The sequence below is a fragment of the Triticum aestivum genome, chromosome 3A (genome assembly GCF_018294505.1).
Source record: "Triticum aestivum cultivar Chinese Spring chromosome 3A, IWGSC CS RefSeq v2.1, whole genome shotgun sequence".
NCBI classification, from domain to species: Eukaryota; Viridiplantae; Streptophyta; class Magnoliopsida; order Poales; family Poaceae; genus Triticum; species Triticum aestivum.
In genome coordinates, this window is record NC_057800.1 from 639,173,956 (window position 1) to 639,186,414 (window position 12,459).

General features: G+C 49.2%; 1 protein-coding gene across 1 annotated transcript; it reads left to right on the forward strand.

The window, feature by feature from the left end:
- The first annotated feature begins 8,546 nt into the window (after positions 1-8,546).
- On the forward strand, positions 8,547-10,606 carry LOC123062802 (protein LOW PHOTOSYNTHETIC EFFICIENCY 1, chloroplastic). Its single transcript, XM_044486471.1, has one exon. It carries the CDS (start codon positions 8,631-8,633, stop codon positions 10,491-10,493), a length of 1,863 nt encoding a protein of 620 aa, XP_044342406.1. The 5' UTR covers positions 8,547-8,630; the 3' UTR covers positions 10,494-10,606.
- The last annotated feature ends 1,853 nt before the right edge of the window (positions 10,607-12,459 follow it).

Consider the following 12,459-nt stretch of genomic DNA (forward strand, 5'->3'; position numbering starts at 1 on the left):
ATCGGTGGCTACCGAAATGTCATCAACAATAGTAACAGGTTCTTGCTGACAGAATTATACACCGAGGAGTTTACATAAGTAGTAGAATATTGCTGCTTAGATCATATAGATCATAGAAAAGGTTTAAACAAACCAATGGAAGGAAAATATGATCATCAGGTTAAACAGAACAATGGAAAGGAAAATATGTTTAAACACATATTTCAAGGGTATATCCTTCCCAAGGACAAGCAGAGCAAGAAATCCATGACAGGATATAAGTAGAAAACCATTTAGTTAAGGGGGGGGAGAATCTCATGATATTACCCATACAACGGTGTTAGGATAAATGATAAATAAAATCTAGCATCGTGCTTCAAATGTTCCTGTTGCAAATCGGAGTACCATTGACATGCTTCGAGATAGCATTGACATGGTCTTCAGGTGAAGATCAGACTTTGGAAACATGAAGGATCCATCAGGAATAACTTGTAGAATAAGTCTTACAATTTCCTCATGGATGAATGGATAACCTTGCTGAAAAGGAATCTATAATGATAGGTCCTCCAGCCAGGGGGGGGTGCTAGGCATGACATCATGTTACCGGGTCATCAAAGGACAAACAACATAACTCCTGGAAAGTTGTCCCAACCATCATATCTGACCGAGATTCAGATCCAATTGGTGTCATGATGCCTCAGACTCAGGATGTCCGAGAAGAAAAGGCGCAACACAAACGTTGAAATGGCATTGCAAGATTCTCGGGAAATGAACTATGGGAGCGGGTTCCTGAAACAATAGTTCATCATTAAACCAAGGAGAGGTGAGGAGGTGGCTGATTGACTCAGCGACAATTCATTGAGATTTTCAAAAGATGGATTTCCACAATAATGTGAACAAGAAGATGACATTTGTCAGATCAAATGGTATAATGATGTATGCTCGAGGAAAACATACACAATTAAACATTGGTTGAAAGGTGCACCCGAAATATGGGTTGAGTTGCACGACCAATGTCAGAATGGTGATTCAATAGTCAATAGCCTAAGAATGAACTTTCGACCATTAACTTCAAAAAAAAGGGTTGCTAGAAGGAAAGAATCCAAACAACACCGTTCACTTGTTGGAATTAACACGGGGACCAAGAAAGAATGGTGATGGTGAGAAGTATTTCTATGTCAAGAATTCTCAAGAGGTGGAACAAATCTCAGAACATTGTTGACATAAAGGATGGTAATACTCCAAGGTAAAGAAGAACAATTGCTGGATAGCAAGGAACTCAAGGTATAACACCAAACATGAACAAGCTTGTGTTGGTGGGAGGGCAATAAAGTGGTCGACGATAATACAATTCATCGAGGGCAAGGATGGTATTTTCTCATCATGAATTCAATTGATATCCTGGATGAGCTCAGAATGTTGATGATCACGACACCTTTGTCGAGAGATTTCACGAAGATGTAATCGACCGACAATGATATCAAGTCATACAATGATGAAGTGAAAGGTTATTGGAACCAAGGGTACGACACAAACTCGAAATCAAGTTTGTTGTTCAAGGCGAAATGATATGACGATGAGGATCGACGTAAGGTTAGTTCATCATCGAAAATTGGTGCTCCGAGAATAAGGACCAGATAGCACAGTTAGAATCGTCACGACAATGATATAGCCAAACAGGCTAGGAATGGCGTGATCGGGTACAAACTCGTACTTATAGAAGCTTACTGAAGAGTTGTTGAACCGAAGAGCGGACTCGGTTCAGTTATCGGTGTCTTTGAGTGTATAATAACTCAGAGCCCGTGAAAAATTGGAATTAGTTGGAAGGTAGCACTTGATGAAGAACTCATAAAAAGTTATGCAGTTCCATGATAATCTCGAGATACCAGGGGGGTAATACTCGACACAAGATCAAAGTAAAGGTTGGTCTGGTGTATTGATCCATAGAAGACAATTGTTTTAACTTGTCCGAGAAATGAGATCAAAGAAGAACAATCATGGTCGGAACCACGGTTGCAAAAGGCCAGATCCTAGATATAAGGTGAACTTATACCAAAGGAATAATTTATTTAAGAGAAGCTTTAATGATAAGATCTACATCGTGTCCATGGGCATGAACACAAGTTCAAGGTCGACTCCCACTTCTCCAATGCATAACCTTTCATTCACTTCTCACGTTCGATGAAGTTGCAGTGTTGAAATTTTATCTGGTGAAGCACCAGAAGAGTATGACTCGTGTAAACTTTCGGGTTCACACGGTTTAGAGAAGGCATATGTTCAACCCATAGGGGCTTCTTAGAAACATATACCACAAGTTTCAAGAGTAAATAACACAAGCCCGAAAGCAGAGCATGGTTGGCCAAGCAGAGGATACAACTTAACAAAGGCATTATGTATCAGGGGAAGAACTCACAAGGTGATCAAATGTGAAGGACACTGTCGGATAACAATCCAACAAAGGACTTGATGGTCCACAAAGGATCGGATACGATTATCGGTACTCAACTAGAGGAAGAAGAATGCAAGGAGATCAGATTATAGAAACAACTGACTAACTCAATTGTCAAATGCAAAGGAATTATGATTTCCAAATCAAGGGATCAGAAGCAATGCTCTGATTAGGGATGGATAAGTTGAATAGCCTTAGGGTACAATCAACGACAATTGGATTGGTCGAGAACCAATTCCAGTTAAAAGAATGGAAGCTCAGCCGGAAAGGTAATTTATAAGGATTAATGATGATTGCGTGTATTCGCAGCATATTGAGTCAACAGACTCAAAATGATAATGACAAGGAATGTCAATAAGATTTCTATACTTATGGGATTAATCATGATGAAAGCAAACAAGAAATTCCAGAGCAATAGGTTGCTGAGGATTTTCGGAATATCGGGTGGTATTTCGAAGACTTTTGTGTAACACATGAACAACTGGGGGATGAGCGGATACTCGATAAGTGCGAGGATTAACCGTAGGGGTATTCAAGTGACAAAGAACAGCAAGGCAGTAAGCTCAAGGGATTATCGAAACAACGACGAGTTTTTCAGGGTATCTTGTAATGACAAGACCACTGGGGATGAATGTAAGAATAACAAATGCAAGTAGTTATCCATAAGGGTTTGCGGTGGAAGGTGAATTGCAAACGCGATGAACACAAGTTCTCGGGTTAACAGCGGAGAGTATCTTCAGGGTCTTCTGGTGCAGCAGACGATCATTAGTAATAAGGGGCTCTCCGGGTGAAAGTGATAATGAGATCCTAATGTTAGATTTAGTAAACTTCATTTAACCCGAATAGAGGAGAGATCAGAGTCCCAGAGTAAAGGTCGAGGAGTAAAAGATCCTACTACCACCCAATGGCGACGTGTGCCCGTAAGACACACAGCCATGTTAGTAAAAGTTTTTGCAACGTCTAGACTCGACTTCGGCCAAGGAGTGTGGAAGGGGGATTCCTACAGGCAGTTGGCTCTGATACCAACTTGTGACGCCCCCGATCCAATCGTACACTAATCATGCACGCAAACGTGTACGATCAAGATCAGGGACTCACGGGAAGATATCACAACACAACTCTAAACATAAATAAGTCATACAAGCATCATAATACAAGCCAGGGGCCTCGAGGGCTCGAATACAAGTGCTCGATCATAGACGAGTCAGCGGAAGCAACAATATCTGAGTACAGACATAAGTTAAACAAGTTTGCCTTAAGAAGGCTAGCACAAACTGGGATACAGATCGAAAGAGGCGCAGGCCTCCTGCCTGGGATCCTCCTAACTACTCCTGGTCGTCGTCAGCGGGCTGCACGTAGTAGTAGGCACCTCCGGTGTAGTAGGGGTCGTCGTCGACGGTGGCGTCTGGCTCCTGGACTCCAGCATCTGGTTGCGACAACCAGAAAGAAAGGAAAGGGGAAAAAGGGGGAGAAAGCAACCGTGAGTACTCATCCAAAGTACTCGCAAGCAAGGAACTACACTACATATGCATGGGTATATGTGTAAGGAGGCCATATCGGTGGACTGAACTGCAGAATGCCAGAATAAAAGGGGGATAGCTAGTCCTATCAAAGACTACGCTTCTGGCAGCCTCCGTCTTGAAGCATGTAGAAGAGAGTAGATTGTAGTCCTCCAAGTAGTATCTCCAAGTAGCAACTCCAAGTAGCAACTCCAGTAGCATCGCATAGCATAATCCTACCCGGCGATCCTCTCCTCGTCGCCCTGTAGAAAAGCGATCACCGGGTTGTATCTGGCACTTGGAAGGGTGTGTTTTATTAAGTATCCGGTTCTAGTTGTCATAAGGTCAAGGTACAACTCCAAGTCGTCCTGTTACCGAAGATCACGGCTATTCGAATAGATTAACTTCCCTGCAGGGGTGCACCAACTTACCCAACACGCTTGATCCCATTTGGCCGGACACACTTTCCTGGGTCATGCCCGGCCGCGGAAGATCAACACGTCGCAGCCCCACCTAGGCACAACAGAGAGGCCAGCACGCCGGTCTAAACCTAAGCGCACAGGGGTCTGGGCCCATCGCCCATAGCACACCTGCACGTTGCGTGGGCGGCCGGAAGCAGAACTAGCCCCCTTAATACAAGAGCAGGCTTACGTTCCAATCCGGCGCGCGCCGCTCCGTCGCTGACGTCTGAAGTGCTTCGGCTGATACCACGACGTCGGGATACCCATAACTACTCCCGCGTAGATGGTTAGTGCGTATAGGCTCGTAGCCAACTCAGATCAAATACCAAGATCTCGTTAAGCGTGTTAAGTATCCGCGAACGCCGAACAGGGCCAGGCCCACCTCTCTCCTAGGTGGTCTCAACCTGCCCTGTCGCTCCGCCACAAAGTAACAGTCGGGGCCGTCGGGAACCCAGGCCCACCTCTACCGGGATGGAGCCACCTGCCCTTCAGCCCCCATCTCCGAACAGTATCACAGGTAATGTAACTAGTGTAAAGTATATAGTATATGCCCGTGATCACCTCCCGAAGTGATCACAGCCCAGTAGTATAGCATGGCAGACGGACAAGAGTGTAGGGCCACTGATGGAACTCTAGCATCCTATACTAAGCAGTAGGATAGCAGGTAAAGTTAACAACAGTAGTAGCAAGGACAGGCTATGCAGCAGTATAGGATTAACTGAAAGCAGTAACATGCTTCACTACTCTAATGCAAGCAGTATAGAGAAGAGTAGGCGATATCTGGTGATCAAAGGGGGGGGCTTGCCTGGTTGCTCTGGCAAGGAGGGGTCATCTTCGATGTAGTCGAACACACGGACATCGGCAGCGGTCTCGGAGTCTATCGGAAAGGAGTAACGGAGGGGGAACACAATAAATAACAGAGCAATCAAATGCAACACAAATCAAGACGCGGCAATACGCGGTACTAAGGGTGCCCTAACGCGGTAAGAGGGGATACCGGCGAAGGAGGGAAACATCCGGGAAAGTATCCCCGGTGTTTTGCGTTTTCGGGCAGAGGAGCCGGAGGGGGAAAGTTGCGAGTTCGATAGGTTAGGGGTGTGTGGCGGACGAACGGACTGCGTATCCGGATTCGTCTCGTCGTTCTGAGCAACTTTCATGTTGAAATATTTTAATCCGAGTTACGGATTAAAAGATATGATTTTCTAAAGATTTTATTAATTTCTGGAATTTAATTAACTATTTAATTAATTCGAAAATGATTTAATGACATCAGCATGATGTCAGGCTGACATCAGCAGTCAACAGAGTTGACTGGTCAACCTGACGTGTGGGTCCCGTTCGTCATTGACTGTTTAGTCGATTTAGGGTTTAACTAACTTAATTACTATTTATTTAAACTAACTAGTTAATTAGACTAATTAAACAGGGTTAATTAACTTAATTAATTCACTAATTAATTAATTATTAATTTTATTAATATTATTTTAAATTCTTTAAATTCTATTTTTTTTTAAACATGTTCTGTGGGCGGGGCCCATATGTCATAGGCCCCAGGGGGCCATAGCGGTTTTGGGCGCGGGTGCGGGCACGCGCCCATCAGGGCCACCAGGGGGGCGCCGGCGATAGCAGGGCACGGCGAGGCCGGCCGCCGGAGGCGACAGCGGTGAGGCCACGGCGGGACGGCGCCAGGGCGCGGCAGCAGAGCCGAGGACGCGGGGAGCAAGGGAGGGCGAGGCAGAGGCTCAGCGGGCGAGGCGCTGGGCGCGGCCAGCGCACGGACGATGCCGCGGTCGTGAGTGTGTGCGCGAGACTGAAGGAGGAGAGGAGGAGGCGGAGGCTCACAGCGAGATGCAGGGATCGGGGCAGTGGGGCGCGGGGAGGAGACGGAGAAGTCAGCGACGCGGTGACGAGGTGCAGGCCGGCGAGGAGGAGGAGGCAGACCGGCGAGGACGTCCGGCGAGGTCCAGGCGGCGGCGTGCGCGGTCGATCTGGGCGGCGGGGTCGTTGAGGCCGTTCGGGGAGGAGGTCGAGGACGGCCGGGCGACGAGGAGACGAGCAGTTGCGGCGAGGGACGGCACCGACGTCGGTGTTGAGCGGCGGGGGCCGAGGCGGCGAGGGGCGCCGGGTTCGTTCCCCTTCCCGATCCAGATCGGGATCGAGAGGTGGGGGAAGCAGACGAGGGGGAGACGGGGAAGCGAGGTCCGGCGAGGTGGTCCTCTAGGCGGCGTCGACGAGGTGGCTGCGACGGTGCGGCGATGGGGTCGGGGTCGCTCGACCCCAATCCAGTCGGGAGGGAGGGAGGAGTGAGTGGGGGGTCGTGGGGAACGATGGGGGGAGTGGGGGTGACGCTAGGGTTCGGTCGCCCCAGGGGGTGCTGTAGGCACCAGCTGGGCCGGCCTGGTTGGCCCGATGGCCTGCTGGGCCATGGTCCAGCGGGGGGGGGTGTCTCTTCTATTTCTTTTTTTTGTTCTTTGTTAGTTTTGTTTTCTGTTTTTATATTTTCTTTTCTTTTATTTTTTATTTGTAGTTTCATTTATCTTTAGTTTTATAAAATTTACCCCTAGTGCCTAAATTTGTACTTATCAACAAACTATTGTGGGATTAATTATTAACCCATAATAAAATAGTTTTAGCATTCTATAAATTCAATAGGCATTTGTTTAATTGTTTTCACTACTGTTTTAATTGTTCTAGAGCCTTTAAACATTTTATCAAAGTTTGGTTTCTCCACCATAATTACTTACGATTTATTTGACACAACTCGAACATTTTAGTTTTAATTTTTGAAAACTTTTGTTGTTTGCCTGATTTTAAATTGAATTCAAATCGGTTTCGAACTAATGCGAGATTAACCACAGTAATCGAGGTGACGTGGCATCATTAGTGGAGGATTACTGTAGGTAACTATCCGGGCGTCACAGACCACTTATCAGCCTTTTTTATCCGAGAAAACTTCAGAAAATGCAAAATTCATCGAAAACTAAAACAACTTAGAATGGTGCCTTGAATTTGTCGTACAAGGCCATGCGAAAAATTTGAGGTCATTTCAAGGAAGTCGAGAAAAAGCGTGCTCTCAGACGGAGTCTTCATATCCAGACACCCTCCGTTGAACTGGAATGGTAGGTATCTATGTCAAATTTGAATTATTTCTAATACCGTATGCAAGTTGCGACACGCCTATGCGATGTAATAAAGTGTTAATAATTTTAAGCAATGTTCAATACCATTCAAATAAATGTTCATGTGTTATGACTGGGCAGACTTATGGCCGTAGGAGGCCCACCAGGCAAGTTTAGATTAGGGGCTTGGCCCACGAATTATCTTATTTTCAGCATTGTGGTTATATATACTAGCTGTAAGACTATTTTTAAGATTAAGCAATAAGACATATTCTATTGTCCGGCTCCCTGAAGGAGCCGGAACCCTAACCCTAGCCGCACCACCTCCCTCTCGCCGCCGTCTCCCTCTCCCGATCAGGACAGCGCCCACGCGCCGGCCACGTCGCCCTCGCCTTCATCTTCCCCCTGCCTGCCCCTACAACCTAAGGAGCAGGTCCGGTAGGACCCTGGGTTCTACCATCATGACAATTAAATAAAATGTCCATGTGGTTCAAAAACATATCCGTGGCTTTTTACCAAATGTTTATACAATGTAAAAAATATTCCATACCATTTAAAAAGTTGTACAACGTGTATTTGAAAAATGTTTAACATGAAAACAGGAAAATAATCAAACATGTATTTGGATAATGTTGAACTTACATAAAAAATATTACACATGTATACAGAAGATGTACAACGTGTATTGAAAGAAGTCGGCATGTATTTGAAAGACAAACACAGAAAAAAATGAGAAAAAAACCCAAAGAAAATTGATGAGAACAATAAAAAGACACACATAGAAAGATAGTGTCTTCTCTCCCCTATTTAAAAGATATGTAAGTTTTATAAAAAAAAAGATATGTAAGTTCTCATTTTGCTCATCTTTTGTCAACCCCTCTATGCCAATGGGGAAAATAAAATAAATTATACGCGGAAAAATTAATGCGCATCCCCTCGACCGCACGATTGGGATCGTGCGCGCGCGAGCTGTGACAGCACGCCATAAGACGAGCCAGTGCTCGGTGGAGAAAGAAATAGGATCTCGCGTTATCCTGAAGAAAATCCTAAACCATGCCACGTGGGAGCCCTCTAGACCTTCCGCAGTCACCAGCGTCCGGCCACTGCGGCGGCAACCTGCCAAATGGCTCCCTCCCTCGCCGTCTTTCACCCCGCCGGCCAGCTCCCTTCTCCCCGCCGTCCACGAAACCACGCATGCCCGCGCACCTCCCTGAAGCTCCTCTATCTCCCGGCTTCCGCGTCGCCCCGCCGCCCCCGCGGGTTCGCCGCCGAGTCCGCAGCCGTCGGCGGCGGCGGCGGCGGCAGGAGGAGGGGAGGGGCCGTCGATGTCGTCGCGGTCGCCGCGGCGCTGCGCGACGCGAAGACGGCCGAGGATGTGAAGCTCTCGGTGGAGGACTTCCTCGGCGGCGGCGACGAGCACCTGCCCCTCCAGGTATACACCTCGGTGATTCGGGGGCTCGGCAAGGAGAAGCGCCTCGACGCCGCCTTCGCCGTCGTGGAGCATCTCAAAGGAAGGGGAGACGGCAGCAGCCTCAACCAGTTCGTGTACAACTGCCTGCTAGGCGCGGTGAAGAACTCCGGGGAATTCGGGAGGATCCAGGATGTTCTCGCGGACATGGAGGCGCAGGGGATCTCCCCGAACATAGTGACCTTCAACACCCTGATGTCCGTCTACGTCGAGCAAGGCAAGGTCGAGGAGGTGTTCAGGGTGTACGACGACATCGAGGGCCGCGGGCTGGTGCCGACCGCCGCGACGTACTCGACGGTCATGTCGGCGTACAAGAGCGCCGGGGACGGGTTCGCCGCGCTCAAATTCTTCGTCAAGCTCAGGGAGAGGCACAAGAACGGCGATCTCGTGGGGAACCCGGCGGATTGGGAGCAAGACTTTGTCAAGTATGAGAAGCTGGCCATCCGGGTATGTCACATGGCGATGCGGCGGTCACTGGCAAGTGCGGGCAACCCAGCCGGTGCGGCATTGAAGGTGCTTCTCGCCATGGACGAAGCAGGGGTGAGGCCGGACAGGAGCTACTACGAGCGCCTCGTGTGGGCCTGCACGGGGGAGGAGCACTACACCATTGCCAAGGAGCTGTACCAGAGGATCCGCGAGCGCGACGACGGGGAGATGATAAGCTTGTCAGTGTGCAACCACCTGATCTGGCTCATGGGCAGGGCCAAGAAGTGGTGGGCGGCTCTGGAGATCTACGAGGACCTGCTGGAGAAAGGCCCGAGGCCGAACAATCTGTCACACGAGCTCATCAGGTCCCATTTCAACGTCCTGCTCAGCGCCGCCAAGAGGAGGGGCATCTGGAGGTGGGCTCTGAGGCTGCTCGAGAAGATGCAGGAGAAGGGCCTGGAGCCCGGAGGCCGGGAGTGGAACGCCGTGCTCCTCGCCTGCTCCAGAGCGGCCGAATCGTCCGCCGCAGTGGACACATTCAAGAAGATGATAGAGCGGGGGCTGAAACCCGACGTGGTCTCCTATGGAGCATTGCTCAGCGCGCTCGAGAAGGGCAGGCTGTACGACGAGGCGCTGAGGGTGTGGGAGCACATGCGCAAGGTCGGCGTCGACCCGAACCTGCACGCGTACACGATCCTGGCGTCCATTTACGCCGGCAAGGGCGACCATGATAAGGCGGACGCAGTTCTTCGGGACATGGTGTCCGCGAAGATAGAGCCGACCGTCGTGACCTTCAACGCGATCATCACCGCTTGCACGAGGAGCGGCGCGGCGTTCGAGTGGTTCCACAGGATGAAGATGCACAAGGTTGAGCCGAGTGAGGTCACATATCAGGTGTTGATCGAAGCCCTTGTGCAGGATGGTAAGCCCAAGCTTGCCTATGAGATGTACATCAGGGCCTCCAACCAAGGGCTCAAGCTCTCTGCAAAGTCGTATGACACCGTAGTGGAGGCGTGCCAAGATTATGGCTCTCCTGTTGATCTCACTAGTCTGGGTCTTCGGCCTATAATGGAAGTGGATCCGTCAAGATAAACGGCGAATTTTAAAGAACTTCTTGTGTTGAGGGTATTAATTCCTTGCGGCAGAAAGCATTTTGCGGTCACTGGAATATATGTATATATGATTTGTATATACAGAAACAAAAAGAAGAACATATCACTTGACCCGAACCAGCAGGAGCTTTTGCATGTTCTTCACAGGAGTAATTGACAAAAAACTACCACATTTCATGTATCCTTTCCACAGAACTACCGCATTTTGAAAACTGACCAAAAACTCCAGATTAATATTAATTTCGTGACAAAAAACTACCAGGTCGATTTGACGACCGATTTAACCGTTTTAAACCCCTTTCTGACAGAGCTGGCCCATCTGTCGGGACGGTTGCCCGGCTAACGGCCCACACGTCAGCACCAACCTTCTTCTTCCTCCTCTTCTCCTTCTTGTTGGCATTTCCTCGAACACCTTACCAGCAGCAGAGCAGGACACCGGTGTCAGCTAAATTAATCGGTGCTGCCGCTCGCTGAGGACCTCCTCCTCGCGCCCCGGTGCATCGAGCCGCGGATCTGGTAGCCACCATCGTCCCCGCATGCCGCCGGCGTGGATCCGGTCACCACCACCGTCTCCATCACGCTGCACAAGCAGCAGGCCGCATCACCGTCCAGATGCGGGAGAGTAGCAGCAGCATGCAGCAGCATCGGTCAGATGTGGGAGACCAGCGAGCGCGAGCCCCGGCAGCGGAGGGTGGCAGAGGTATGCGCCGAAGCCCCAAGCGTCCTCCAGCACCATCATCACGAAGGCGACGCGCCGGCGAGACCACCTTGGCTTGGACTAGGAGGAGGGAAGCGACCACAGCCGCAGCGCTAGGTTTTGGCCACGACCAGGAGGCGGACGGCTGCTGCGTCGGTGAAGACCGCCGCCCTCCCGGCCGCTCTGGTTGGTTGCCCGCGGGTGGCTCGTCGCGCGTGACGGCATGAAGCAAGCATCACGTTTCGCTGCCGCGCAAACAAGGCCACGGGGAGCAGGGAGCAAGAGGAGGAGGAAGAAGGTCGCCGGTGCCACGGGCTACCGCTGCTCACCGGCGTCGACGCGTCGGCACGGTGGTGCTGCCCGATGCACATAAGATGCTTGTTGAAATGTCAAACAGGGAAGGAGGGGAGGAAGAAGAAGGTTGATGATGACGTGTGGGTCCCATTTGTCATAACGGTTAACTTCACGGTCAAAATAAACAGAGTTGACTTTGTTGCTAGTCCCACATGTCATAAACAGGTTTAAAATCATAAAACGGTCATCAACTCAACTTGGTAGTTTTTTGTCACAAAATTAGTATTAATCTGGAGTTTTCGGTCAGTTTTCAAAATGTGTTAGTTCTGTGGGACGGATACGTGAAATGTGATAGTTTTTTGTCAATTACTCTCTTCACAGGGACATAAGATGTTCTGCATACACCACAAGTTGTGCATACCGTCTGCAAGTTGCAACGACAGAAGCCACGGGATACAACAAGATCTTCTTGAAAGCGTGTGGCAAAGTTGTTCATATGGCTGTTGCACCAAAACCACCTATGGTGCAATGACAGACCGCAACGGAGGGGCTGGATCAATGGATACTTCTTCCCTTTGTGCATGCCTAACCTCTGATCCTCCCTACACCTCTTCTAGAACCACGGTTTTGCGATCGCCATTTGGAACTGACACATCTGCAGGACGAGGTACTAGATCCATGGTGATCTTGATCCCTTGGGAAATTTGGCATGAACGGAACAACTGCACATTCAGAGAGAGAAGTTGTCGGCCCAAAGCGATGTCATTGGCAAGAAACGTCGAGAAATGCGGCCTTGCATGTGCAAAATGCATGGAGAGCCTGTTTGGGGACATAGCGTGAGAAACTGGACTGCACAAGGAGCCTACGGGCATTTCCCCCTTTTCTTTCCATTTCTTTCTGTTAACCATCCACTGATCGCTTGATCAAACCATGTTTTTCCACTTACTATCTGCTA

Bases quoted from the DNA above. Each gene is read 5' to 3' on its own strand.
- LOC123062802 (XM_044486471.1), top strand. From the start codon at position 8,631: ATGGCTCCCTCCCTCGCCGTCTTTCACCCCGCCGGCCAGCTCCCTTCT.